Consider the following 13391-nt stretch of genomic DNA (forward strand, 5'->3'; position numbering starts at 1 on the left):
TCCAGTTTTCAATAATTTTATACAAAGTCACAGTGTTAGAACTTGTAGAAAACAGGCTGGGAAGGGTTGGGGTGCAGTGTCAGCTCAGGAGGTGTCCATTGTTTCACCTTCTGCAGAGAGGGGAAGCCAAATGTGAGGGAGCTCCTGGGTGCTCCCATGCAGCCCCTCCCACAGTGGCAGCAGCCTGGGATACTCACTGAGCTCATTGAAGAGGAAGGCGTCCTGGTATTCCTTCATGTACTGTGTGGAGCGGGATTCATCCAGGAAGAGGGAGTATACGCGCTTGATGTCGTCCACCTGCACCTCCGTGCCCTGAGAGCAGGTGGGGCTCAGCTGATGTCAGCACGGGGCCACCCCCACCACTAGGTTTTTTTCTCTAAAATGCCCGGGCACCGGCTGTGGTTCTTAGTCCCCACTAAATATCCATGTACCATGGCTCAAGGGCTACCCCAGGGCCACCCCTCAGTCCTCCAGGCTAACTCGCTGGCTGACCTTTCGTTTCCGGCACACCAGGCTGGCCGCTGTGATGAGCTGGATGGCGTAGCGCAGGGAGGTCTCGAGCCCAATGCGGGTCAGCACTGTGTAGGCGTCCTCACTCATCTCCACATCTTCCTCCTCACAGCTGTGGGAAGGCAGGCCAAAACGGCAGGCATATCACCCACCCATCCCATAATATGCATGGATACTGGGGTCTCGGAACCACGGATGGTGAGGCTAAAAGAGCCACGGGCACAGGAGGGCCTCCCACCCCATCTTTCCCGACTCAGTGTGGGGCAGATGCCACACCGGATACGTAGGATCTGTTTGGTGTCCTTCTCACTGTAGGGCGATGTTGACACAATGAGCAGCCGGTCTAGCAGGTCAATGGGGATGCCGTGGGGACTTTGGTAGCTGGTGCCTCGGATCCTGGGGGTCAGGGAAAACTGTTAATGGATGCTTTTCAAAAACATACGTGCCACCATAGCCCACTTGGGAACTCAGTAACTGTGAGCACTGGCTCTCATCCCCAGTAACACACTTCTCGGCAGCTGTGCACACTAGCGGCTGTCCTGTGCCCTGCTGCCCTGGCAAACCCAGTTCCTGGTGAGCAATGGGACCCATGGCAGTTTGTTCCAGGCATGGGAGCTTAGCCATCGATATGAGAGTACTGTTCTCCAGGGGCTGGCTCAGGACAGCTGCCAGATCTAACCTACCACTCATGGACTTTCAGGGACTGGGGAATTGCAGTGAACATCAACTAGCAAAGGGGACCTTAGGGCTGCCTCCCCTCCCCCCTGCTACCTTCACATCTATGGCCTTGGGCAAGCTGCTCAGCTTTGCTGATCTACTCTGTGAAGTGGGAGTAGTGGGGAGAATGAAGTGCAGGCAAGGTAGCCAGGTCCCAGCCTCTTAGGGCTGTGTGCCATCCGCCTTCACCACAGCTACACCTAACTGCAGTTGCAGGGGGCCTGAAAACTTGTGTCATCTGTGGGTACCACATGCATGTGTACACACACACAGACACACACATAAAAGTAAGTCAGAGAAGAAAGAGGGGCTGGAGGGATGGTTAGAATACATACTGTTCTTACAGAGGAGCCCAGGGAGAGTCCCAGGACCTGCACCAGGCAGCTCACAACTGCTTCTAAGTCTAGCTGCAGGGGACCTGCCATACTATTTTGGATTCTGCCCACACCTACATTCATACCTGCATATACTGCCTCCCCCACATTCAAACAACAACAACAACAACAACAACAACAACAACAACAACAAAGACGCCATGCTAAAAACACGAGACAAGGTGATGTGCTTGATGAAGTCATGAGCCATCGTCAGGAAAAGTCTGGCTATCCAAACCAGTTTGTATACTCTCTTATCTACAAAGGGTCTCATGAAGCCCAGGTTGACCTAGAACTGAGTCCTTTCTCAGCCTCCATATTACCAGGACTGTGGTTGGAGCTGACATGCCCAGTGTCCACAGTGTCTTTAGGTCAATACATGTGGTCTGTGACGATTAAGTGGCGGGGTCTGAGTGACGGACTGATCACAGCAGTTTGTGACATATCTAATAGATAGCCCCGTGCTCAGCATAGGGTAAACTTCCCAGGGCCCTTTGGGTGCCTGCTCCAACAAGTTTAAATCCAACTTGAAGAGATTTTCTATCTGTCCAGGATTGTGAGGACCACACTGGAGGCAAGCTGAGTAAGGAGAGGAACTCAGCAGATGGTCATTCACCTTGAGGCCACCATCAACCCCTGGCCCAGAGTGCCCTTGCTGCAGAGGCCTCTAAAGCTGCTCACCGGGTGATGCCTCGGTTGGTGGCCATGATAAGAACAGGCGCCATGTCACTCTCCAGGGCCCGGTTTAGGAAAGAGAAACTCTCAATGTCCAGCATGTGGACCTCATCGATGAACAGCACCTGGAAGCCATTAGGGCACAGATCAAGCTCTCTCCACCTGGTACCTCAGGGCTAACCATACCCTCCTGGGCTGCGGCCACTCACCCCAGGGATGATCTCCGCTTTGCCCTCCTCCCTCCACTCTGCCACCTTGGCATTGATCTGTTCTCGGACTTCTGACTTGATCTCCCCTGTGTCTCCTGCCAGAGATGGGGGTGTCAGTTAGAATTAGAGATTGAGCCCAGGACCGGGGTGGGTGAAGAGAGAGACAGAGGAGCACTGGGGAGGAGGGCTCTGGGCTGCAGCAGCAGGGCCAGAAAGGACAGAGGGAGTGACCCGAGGGAGGACTCGAGGGCAGTGTAGGGAAGGACACACTCAGACGGGGAACAGAGACAAGCAGCAAGTCTGTAAAGAAAGCTAACAGCGCCAAGAAAGAGGCAGAAAAGCTGGGGGTGGGGGTGAGCCACGCTGAGGGAGACAAAGGATGTACCAGAGCATTCAAGGTGTTGGGGGAAGGGCAGCTGACCTGAGAAGAGAGCCAAGAAGCCCTGAGTGCGGGAGTTGATGACGTCAATCTCATGGAGGGACACGGTGTGCACCACCTCCTTGCGTTTTTGCAGCTCTCCGTCTGGGCACTGCACAAACTTGGTCTACAGGGTCAACGGCAGGTGTGAGGGCAGCCAGGACACAGCCTGGAGCCCCACACTGGGAGGTAACCCAGCATCCAACCCCATGACATAACAGAAGATGGAGAAACACTCCAGTGCTGGGTTGGGGATGAGCCAAGCACCTGGGAGCCCATGGCATCATAGTCTCGGGCACGTGTGAAAGAGCGGCCCAGCTTGGAAATCTTGCCAGTGGCCTTGTCGATGGTGATCACGTCCCTGAAGGAGCAACAGCAAAGAGTAAGAGGGTTCCACTCCCCTCACTGCCCAGCCTCTTTGTGGTCCCGTGGCTCACCCGGCCTGGACCTTGTCCTTGGTCAGGGACTCGATCATCTTGGTACCCAGATCGTAGATGGTCTCCATCTCCGTGGTCTTGAGAGTCAGTTTGCCCACCTTGGATCCCTGAGGGTGACACACCAGTAAATGTTCAGAGGACATCACCCCTTTGTGGCCATAGCTTCAAAATTGGTGTGGCCCAGGCAGCTCATGAAGGGGATGGCATTGGGAGGTGGTTACTCGGGTGCCAGCACTTAGGCTGCACCCTCCTAACGTGTGTGGGCTGCTGTGTCACCATAAGCCCACAAGACAGCTCTTCACATCCAAAGGAAAGGCATTTTGGTTTTGTTCTTTTCTAGAACCCTGGGCCCAGCACTGTACCTCCAAGGCACACCCCGCTCTCTCATGTCAATTCTAGGCAAGCTGGCCCTCTACCACTGACTGTGCATCCTCACAAAGCCTCACTTTATTACCCAGGGTGGTCCAGAGACTGCCTCACTCTGCCTCCTGAGTATCTGCGCCCCCGTAGAAAAATAACGTTTTTGTTAATTACAAAAATTAAAGCAGTAAATAAAAAGACAATTAAATTGGGCCGTCCAAATGGGTATAGCACTTGAAACCAATCCTAATGATTTTGGGACCCACACAGTAAAAGAACCCACTCCCATAATTTGTCCTCTGACCTCTATACACACTAAGCAAATGCAAAAACAAATGAAAATAACCTTTTATAAAACATTAATTAAATGCAAACAAAGCCCACACATCCCTCTCCCAATGTAAGCACTCTTGATATACTCAGGAACACTCCAGAAGTCAGTTTTCTGTTTCTGGATCCTCTCCCAAATGATTTTCTCCTCTCAGTCCCAGTAGGAGTCAGGGTAAAAGGAGGAATTAAAGGGCAGCTGGGGTTATCTGTACATATATATCTTTTTTTTTTTTCCTCTTTTTTTCGGAGCTGGGGACCGAACCCAGGGCCTTGCGCTTCCTAGGCAAGCGCTCTACCACTGAGCTAAATCCCCAACCCCACATATATATCTTAATATTTTTATTCTTTTTAACTTCAAGCACGTATGAGTGGCTGTATGTGGCTCTGTGCATGTGAGCACAGGTACCCACAAAAGGCAGAGGAAGGTACTGGAACCCTGGAAATATTGTTACAGGTGGCAGTGAGCCTGGGTCCTCTGAAGAGCAGCACAGGCTCTTAACCACTGAGCCTCTAAAGAAAAAATTCACACACGCGCACATCTTATAGACATTTCTTGGGAAAAGATTTACCCACAATATTCTTACCATATTTATAAAATCTGAAATTGAGTTACTAATAGATTGAACTAATTTAGAACTTTATTTTCAACTATTAAAGTCACTGGGCAGCTGCATGCCTAGGCTAAATCCAGTTCCATTAACAACAAAAAATAAACTGGTTGTGGTTGTAAATCCTATTATCTGAGCACTAAGAAGTGGGAGGTGGAGGACCACCAGCCAGTATGAGTGGCCTATTTTAAAAAAAGAAAAAAAAAAAAGATGATCTCAAAACACAAACAAATTGAGTACTGGTCCACACCTGTAATTCCAGAACTCAGGACACTGAAGGCAACCGGGCTGTGAGATTCAACTCAAACACAACAGGGTTAGGAAAGAGGGAGTGGGTAGCAGCTTGCCTATCACACACAAGACCCTGGGATCCTTCCTAGCACCACACAAACTGGGCAAGGCAAGGCCCTCAAGAGGTGGGGCACAGAAATTCAAAGCCATCCTTAGTTATACAACAAGGTCAAAGCCTGTCTAGACTACATGAGATGCTGTATCCTAAAAAAAAAAGAAAAAAAGAAAGGAAAAAAAAGGAAGGAAGGAAGGAAGGAAGGAAGGAAGGAAGGAAGGAAGGAAGGAAATCCTGGTGAGGACTAGAGATGGCTCAGCAGAGAAGAGCACTCACTGTGCAAGCATGAGGACCTAAATTTGGATGGCAGCACTGGTGTCCCATCATCACTATCACCACTACCACCACCAGGCACAGCCACATGCAGGCAGGCCTGTTAAGCCCAGCAGTTGGGGATGAAGAAAGGATCACTGGAAAGTCTGGCTGCCAGCCTAGCTCCAGGTTCAGAAAGAGACCCTGTCTCAAAGATATAAAACCCTGTGACAAAGCAGGAAACCCAACATCTAGTCTCTGCCCGTGTCAACCAGTTCCCATACAACATACACGTGCACACCAGGCTGGGTTTGGCGGCTCCCTCCTTTAATCCCAGCACTCAGGAGGCAGACCCTTCCTCAGACACCACATACAGGTGGGGTTTGGTTTTTGTTTTATACAAGACAAAGTTTCTTTGTGTAGTTTTGGCTGTCCTAGAATTTCCTTTGTAGACCAGGCTGTCCTCAAACTGGGAGATCTACCTGCCTCTGACTCCCAAGTGCTGGTCTTAAAAGGCGTGTCCCACCAAGCGCAGCTGCAACACAAAATTATTATTATTTTTTTTAAGATTTCTTTATTTTGGGGCTGGAGAGATGGCTCAGCAGTTAAGAGCACTGACTGCTCTTCCAGAAGTCCTGAGTTCAACTCCCAGCAACCACATGATGGCTCACAACCATCTGTAATGGAGATCTGATCCCCTTTTCTTGTGTGTGCATGAAGACAGTGACAGTGTACTCATATACATGAAATAAGTCTTTTAAAAAAAGATTTATTTATTTTAGGGGCTGGAGAGATGGCTCAGTGGTTAAGAGCACTGACTGCTATTCCAGAGGTCCTGAGTTCAAATCCCAGCAACCACATGGTGGCTCACAACCATCTGTAATGGGGTCAGATGCCCCTCTTCTGGTGTGTCTGAGGACAGTTACAGTGTACTCATATTAAATAAATAAATAAATCTTTAAAAAAAAAAAAAAAAAGAGCTTGGCTGTGGAGGGCTCACATGGCTCCTGCAGGCCCCAGATCCCACCCCAGCAACTCCTATAAGAGGCTCCCAGAGCCTCTAGTTTCAATGCATCAGCCTGGTGCAATCTCACCTCAGTTCTCAGAGATGAGATTTCAGACCAACTGTAAAACAGGATGAGACAAACCTACTAGGCTATCTATTCTATAAATAAAGAACATTTTTATTTACATACATGGGTACGTGCACAAATATAGGTCAAGGGCCACCTAGTGAGGGGTTAATTCTTTTCTTCCATCACTGGGCTCTGGGGCTGAACCTCAGACGAAACAAAACAACTGGGCAGCTTGCTTAACATACAGTGGGCCTTAGGTTTAACCCAGCACAGTAAAAAAGAAACAGAAACTCCCCATGACCAGGCAGAAAAAACCCCCAAGTACCTGACAGACATGACTGGCTGACACCGGAAGTGGGAAATTTGAGAGGCAGCTCACTCGGGAGGGCCTCAGAAGAGTTCTGGAAGAAGGGAGTTTGGATCCAGGTGTCCACGGTAACTCATCAGCCCATACACTTGTTTCCTCGCTTCTCATTTCATAAGAAAATCTCCATTAGCCCCGTGACACCCCCCACTGGTCCTGTGATACTTGACCAGTCACTGACACCCTCCATTGGTCCCGTGACGACCTCCACTGGCCCCACCTTTGCCTTTTGGCTGGAGGCGCCTTAGCCAGGAGCATGGGTGACATAGGTGTTGGGACAATGAAGCCTCAGAGACTCACCGTGCCTGTGGCTGGCCGATCAATCTGGATCTCCACCACCTCACCTTCAATGATCTCTGTCTCCTCCCTGGTGGGACAGACAGCACAGACTGGGTCAGACCAGCCCAGGACACCCTGGTTCTCTGACCAGGACTACGGGCAAGCAGAGGGGCCACCCCACAGGACTCACTTGATACGGACACCAATGGAACGGCGGAAGGCTTGTGTTAGAGCCTCGGTCTTGCTCATCTCCAGAGAAAAGATCTCACTGCCTGCGATGGCTGTGAACGGTGTGTCGGGGCCCAATGCCTGGGCCATGCCTGTGGGAACCAGAGGTCAGGCAGTTGTGGCTACTGGCCCCACGTCCCTGACACAGTGGTGGTTTATGGTCCAAGTTTCCAGACATCCTCAAAACCATCCATGCCTCTACTCCATGCCCAGACCTATGAGCCATTTAGTCCTGACATACTGTTCTCTTCTGTCTTGGTACAAGTCACCTTAGAGGCATGGTGACATGGTCCCATCCCTAGGTGAGCACTACTCCTAAACTGATTCCTGGCAGAACCTTGGCTCCTCCCACCCGGTCCACAGTCTCAGTAGAGGTGGAAATGAGGCGACTGGTGGGTCAGGTGAGTCTCGGAGGCTGAGACGCATGGGAAGGCTTTGAAGGACGGACGGAATCTGACAAGAGGTGGCTGTGGCCCTGAGTCACCAGTGGACTGCCGCAGAGAACACTGGTCACCAAATCCAGTGCTCACCCTCTCTCTCTCCTATTCCCAAAACTCCAATGAGCCAAATTCAGAACTGCAAAACAATGCTGGATGTGGTGGTGCATGGGCCCAGCACTTGGGAGGCAGAGCCCGCAAAGACTCCATAAAGACAGCAACCTCTGCGGCGCTGTGTGGTAGACTTTCCCACAGCAGCTTCCAGGCATGCGCATGCCGGCTGCAACTCCTCCTGAGGACCCGAGCACAGTGGGGAAGGATGGAACTTAGCAGCCTGCTTGGAATACAAGTGAGCCGAACATGGAAGCTAGTGTAGAAGGCAGGGACCCTGGACAGCCTCCTCCTGATGCTTCTATGTGACTGTTAATCAGTCAGCCTGTGCCTGACTTCCACAGGAGGGCTTCACTGCAGTGCACAGAGGAGAACATCTGTCCCTTGAGGCCTCTTACCCATGGCGATGGCTGTCTTCCCTGTGCCTGGCTGGCCAGCAATAAGGACAGCCCGCCCCGCAATCTTCCCTTCTCGGATCATCTCCAGCACCACGCCAGCTGCACGCCGGGCAGCTAGCTGTCCCACCATGCCCTGGGAAGCCTGGAGGGTGGAAGGAGAGAGGACATGGAAGGTAACTGGCTGCAGAGCCACCTTGGCATTCCCGCCACACCCTGGCACACACCCCACCTGCTGGAAAACAAAAGAAACAGTTCTGATTTTCTCTTCTTTCTGAGACAGGGTCTCACTCTACAGACCAGGCTGGCCTTGAATTCATGGAGAACCGAGTGCCTCTGCCTCCCATGAAGCAGAGGTGCTGTAGTACAGAATCAAGAGGCCTGAAGACCTGCCAGGCAGCAATAGCCCACACGCCCAGCCCCAAGGCTCTACCTGTCTTGGCTCCAGGGCATCATCCAGTCCCAGGCCCCGGATGTGGGAGTGAGCACCTGTGTGGGAGGAAGGGAAGGAGAGTTACTGGACAGTTCTAGGCAGCACTGGCTAGAACTGCTGAGTCAAGGGCTTCCCCTAGAGCTCAGGCTGCTCTCTTGGTCAAACGATGCCCAAGCTTGGTTAAGTGCTTGGCATCCAAGGTCTGGATGATGCTTCCAAGGTCCCAGGCACTGGGCCCAAGAACTAACGGTGAGCTAGGGTCTCAGCCCACACTGGGAGGATATAGGTACTTGGCACAGGTGCTGTTTTCACATCACACTGACAAGCCAGAGCTTGTTGCTACCATTCCTGGGCCATTCCACAGGGATGTGGAGAGACAGGTTAGGACCCAGCCTAGAGGTGAGGACAGGATCCCTGAACGGCATCCAGTGGCTCTGAAATAAACCTCAAAAGGGCACAGGTACCAGACCTAACACACCCTGCCTCCCTGACATGCACTCTTACACTTCTGGAAGACATGTGATTTAGCAAGCACAGGGCCTGCATGAGGCCCTGGGTTCCAACTCAAGCACTAGAAGTGGGAGGGTGCTTTGTTTCAAAAAAGTAGAATTCATCAGCCAGGCACAGTGACGTCACCCTCAGCTACACAGTGAGTTCAGGGCCAGCCTATATGAGAAAACCTCGAGAAGAAAAACAAGGCCAGGCGTGGTGGTGCACAGCACTCAGAGGGCAGAGGCAAGGGGATCTCTCCGAGTTCGACACCAATCTGGTTTACACAGCTAGGTCCGACCCGCTGAGGGACAGCTGAACAAGTAGGTGTGGCCTCCTGCACAGCTGGCGTCCTGGGAGCTGGCCTGCCGGCCTCACACCTGCCTGTGGCTCTGCGAGGCTCACTACTCAGCTGCTCTGAGAGCTGGCCTCCTCACCGGGGACAGGATGACAGACTCTCCACCTCCAGATGTCACAGGAGACATCCATCATGAACACTCACGAATCTGACGGTTACCTGCCGAGTACTCTGCAGGCTTGGGGCCTGAGTCACACCAGGAATGAGGCAGGCCCAGTGTACTCTCAGGGAGTATTTCACCATACGCACTTATGTGCTGGACACAGCTCAGACACTCCTCAAACTTCCAAAACCCCATGAAGGCATGCTACGTGTATAGCAGCCTAGTCTGGGACTAAGGCCCCATCACTTCCTTGTCTGTCTGTCTGTCTGTCTGTCTGTCTGTCTGTCACTCAGCAGTAGTGCCTCCCCTGGTCCTGACCCTGCTCACTCACCGATTCGCTCGATTCTTGTCACATCTCGGATCTCAGGGACTTTAGTAGTGGCTGCCTGTGGGTGAGGACAGTGATGTGTAAGAAGAGTCCCATTTGTCACATTTCATCTGCTCTCTCACGGTCCTGCTGCCCACCAGGAGCTCCCCGCCTCACAGGCAGGCAACACCCCAACAACAGCCACCAATCACTAATGGCCGTCATCAGCCCCACCACTGAGGGCCCAGGGAGATAGCCTGTGTCTCACACCTCAGGGCCCTGGCACATGGTGCATGGATGAGGAAACCCTCCTGTCCCTATACTGAGCTCTTTGAGGATGGCAAGGAGACTCGCAGACCAGCGAGCTCTCTGGCTCCCAGTAGGCACCTACTTGTCTCGCAAAGGGAACAGTACACACAACCCTGGCCCACCTTGGACTCCATGTTCACACATAGCACGCTACAGTGCTGAGCTCATTCAATAAACATCTACCAGGGCCTCCTGAAGAAACACAAACTCTGTTTCCCCTCACGGGGAGAGACATGAGTAAACACCTCCTAGAATGTTTGAGCTCCTGAAATCCCCACATAGCGAGCACACCAATGTTTACAACAGCCAAAGGCCACAAAGAACCATGTGTTCACTGACCAATGAGTGGACAAATATGATACGGTCTATTCATACACGGAATATTATTCAGCCAGGAAAAGGAGTGAAGCTCTGACACTGACACACGGGAGGAACGCAGACATGCTGAGTGAATGGACTTCCCACATAAAAAAGACTGCATGTTGGGGCTGGAGAGAAGACCAGGCTGCTCTTCCTTCCAGCCTTTAACCCAGGTTAAACCTCCCACACGTGTGTGGTGGCTGGCAACTGACTTGACTGTAATTCTGGCTCCAGGAGACTCAATACTTTCTTTCTTTCTTTTTTTTTTTTTTTTTTGGCTCTTTTTTTCGGAGCTGGGGACCGAACCCAGGGCCTTGCGCTTCCTAGGTAAGCACTCTACCACTGAGCTAAATCCCCAGCCCCCTAATACTTTCTTCTGACCTCTGCAGGCATAGACATACGTGGGGGAAAACACCCATACACAGAAAATAAAACATGAATTAAAAAACCCTCCATGTTGAATGATTCTTATATGAAATATCCAGAAGAGATGCCAGGCATAGAAAGTAGGTTAGTGGCTGCCAAATGCTCGGGGAGGGTGCCTGGTAAGATGCATGTCTGCAACCACTGGGGAGGCTGAGTCAGAAGAGGGCCTCGAGTCTGGGGCTAGCCCGAGCTAACGGGGAAAACAAGAGATGGAAGAATTCAGGTGGTGGGTCCTTGCACATCTTGTAATATTCTTTATGAACTGAAGAAGCCACAAAGCTAAGCCACCCTCAACCACAGCTCAGCATGTCTCCTCCCTGAACAAGGCCTTCCGGGAGAGCCATGGCCCAGGAGAGTTCACAGCCTGTGTCTTGCTGTGGGAACCTTCCAATGTCCTCTCTTGAAGGCTGGATGGACCCCAAACTACTATTACACACACGCCCTTCATGAGGCAAGCAAAGGCACGCTCTTCCTTGACATGGTAACAGCAACAGACTCCACTGACTTCCCTACAACTTGACTGGGCTCAACCTTGGAATCGAGGCCACCACAAAGCCACACTGTTTCTTCCCTGGGAGGTCTGGAGAGCTAACACCAGGCCCAATATGTGTGGTCTCACTTCCTGGGCTTTACTCGCTCACTTTAACATTCAAATAATGGTGTGATCCATCCCACAGACATGTGCCCAACTGAGGTTCTGGAAAATACAAATTTTCTCTCGACAAGACCCCTCACTCTTAACCTGTACTTTCTCTTCCTCACTGACACCTCCTGGCTCCTGACTCACTTTCCCATCTATGTGACCTGAGCTTTCAAGCACACAACACAACTTTCCCAGAGATCAGGGTACCAGTCTCAGTCCTTGAAGGACTCTGGGATGAGACTTTGGAACTGGCCAGTGACCACATCACAGGAACATGATGTGGGATGAACAATGACTGCCATTTCAGGCTCTGGTTATTCAGTCATTCACAGAGAAATCTGAGTGTCTACAGGACTCTTCCATCAGATCCAGGACTCTTTCTGTTGTTTTTCGAGACAGTGTTTCTCTGTGTAACCATTGGCTGTTCTGGAACTTGTTTTGTAGACCAGGCTGGACTCAAACTCACAGAGATCCACCTGCTCCTGCCTCCCCAGTGCTGGGACTAAAGGCTTGCACTACCCACAGACCTAGGATTTTTAATACATAATTGCCTTCTCCATCAGCTTCTAAGGCCACACAATGAAGCTTCCACAGTGGTTAATACACTTCCTCCAGATCCAGGAGTCCTCATCCCACCCTCCTCCTTCAGACCCAGGTACCCTCCCCAGCCCTCCTCCCTCAGACCCAACTGTCCTCTCCAGCTCTCCTCCCTCAGACCCAGGTACCCTCCTTAGCCCTCCTCCCTCAGACCCAGGTGCCCTCCCCAACCCTCCTCCCTCAAACCCAGGTGCCCTCCTCAGCCCTCCTTCCTCAGATTCAGGTACCCTCCCCAGCACTCCTCCATTAAACCAAGCCTCATCCACTGTGATCCCTCCTCAGATCCAGGGGTTCAGGCTCTAGCCCTCCTACCTCAAACACAAAGGTGCACACACCAGCCTGCTTCCCTTAGACCTTGGTATCTTCTCTTCCAACACTTCCCATAGATCCATGTGTCCTCCCAACCCCTCCTTGAGAGCCAGGCCACTTCCTTAACCCTCTTTCTTCAGACTCATGCATCCTCCTCTGCTCTCTTCCCTTAGACACATGCATCCTCCTCAGTATCCATTGCTCAGACCCGGTGTCCTCAGCATCCTCACTCCGACTCGGGAATACTCCCCAGACCTTCTCCGTCAAACCAGGCATCTTCCTTATCACTCCTCTTTCAGACCCAAGATTCCTCTCCAGCTTCCCCCTTCAGACTCCGTAAGAAGGGTCATTCTCAGTCTTCCACATGCACCTAACACTTACCACGGTTGCCATGATGCACACCAACCGCCAATGCCTCAGCGGAAACGGAAATGGGCTAGGAGCGCGGCCTTCGTGCTCTCTAGGCTCCCGGTCATCCAGTCATCTCTATGGTTCATAAACTATGTAAAACTGTCCTGGGGGGCGTACACTAGACCGCGCCCAACCCGAGAGGCTAAATTGGAAAGCGGGTGTTCTGAATCCAGGGTGGGTTCGTGACGTCTCCTGCTCCTCCTCCCGTTACCTAGCGTCCTCCCCCTTCCTTCCCCTCCGCCCCGCAACCGCTAAGTCCGATTGCAAAATTCTGAACACACTTTGTAGCAACCACACGTCCTCCACGATCCCTTTCCTCTCTGTCCAACCTTCCTCACCAAATTGGGGTCTACAGCTGAGATTGACAGTTCTATTCACCAATCATGTTCATGCTGCGTAGCAACAAGCCCCGCCTCCTGCAGCTCCTTGGGAGGCTCCGGCCAAAGAAACTGGATCCCATCGGCCAATAAGAACACGCAATAGCCCCCGCCCCCCAGTCGCCGACCAATCGTGCTAGACC

At 51.8% G+C, this 13391-nt stretch overlaps 1 protein-coding gene across 4 annotated transcripts; it reads right to left on the reverse strand.

Moving 5' to 3' along the window:
• Ruvbl2 (RuvB-like AAA ATPase 2) lies at positions 1-13365 on the reverse strand. Of its 4 annotated transcripts, none has more exons than NM_001025405.3 (15): positions 12842-13234; positions 9841-9895; positions 8560-8615; positions 8130-8271; positions 7146-7275; positions 6977-7043; positions 3341-3447; positions 3171-3264; positions 2907-3030; positions 2486-2580; positions 2283-2401; positions 787-906; positions 493-622; positions 198-312; positions 1-110 (listed from the first exon to the last, which is right to left on the reverse strand). In NM_001025405.3, the coding sequence occupies exons 1-15, from the start codon at positions 12851-12853 to the stop codon at positions 85-87; spliced, it is 1392 nt and encodes a 463-aa protein (NP_001020576.2). In that variant the 5' UTR covers positions 12854-13234; the 3' UTR covers positions 1-84. The 4 variants fall into 4 exon arrangements, with proteins under 4 accessions (NP_001020576.2, XP_038960974.1, XP_063140289.1 ...); XM_039105046.2 differs by lacking the exon at positions 12842-13234 and adding an exon at positions 12716-12827; XM_063284219.1 differs by having other exon boundaries at positions 1-312; positions 12842-13365.
• Between the last annotated feature and the right edge of the window lie 26 nt (positions 13366-13391).

This window comes from Rattus norvegicus, chromosome 1 (genome assembly GCF_036323735.1).
Source record: "Rattus norvegicus strain BN/NHsdMcwi chromosome 1, GRCr8, whole genome shotgun sequence".
In the NCBI taxonomy this organism is placed as follows: Eukaryota; Metazoa; Chordata; class Mammalia; order Rodentia; family Muridae; genus Rattus; species Rattus norvegicus.

Excerpts from the sequence above, each read along its gene's own strand:
- Ruvbl2 (XM_063284212.1), bottom strand. The coding sequence starts at position 12,736 with ATGCCTGGTTTGACGGAGAAG. Across the intron at positions 7,276-8,129 it reads GAAGACAGCCATCGCCATGG|GCATGGCCCAGGCATTGGGC; the intron begins GTAAGAGGCCTC and ends TGGTTCCCACAG. Across the intron at positions 2,402-2,485 it reads AAGCGGAGATCATCCCTGGG|GTGCTGTTCATCGATGAGGT; the intron begins GTGAGTGGCCGC and ends AATGGCTTCCAG.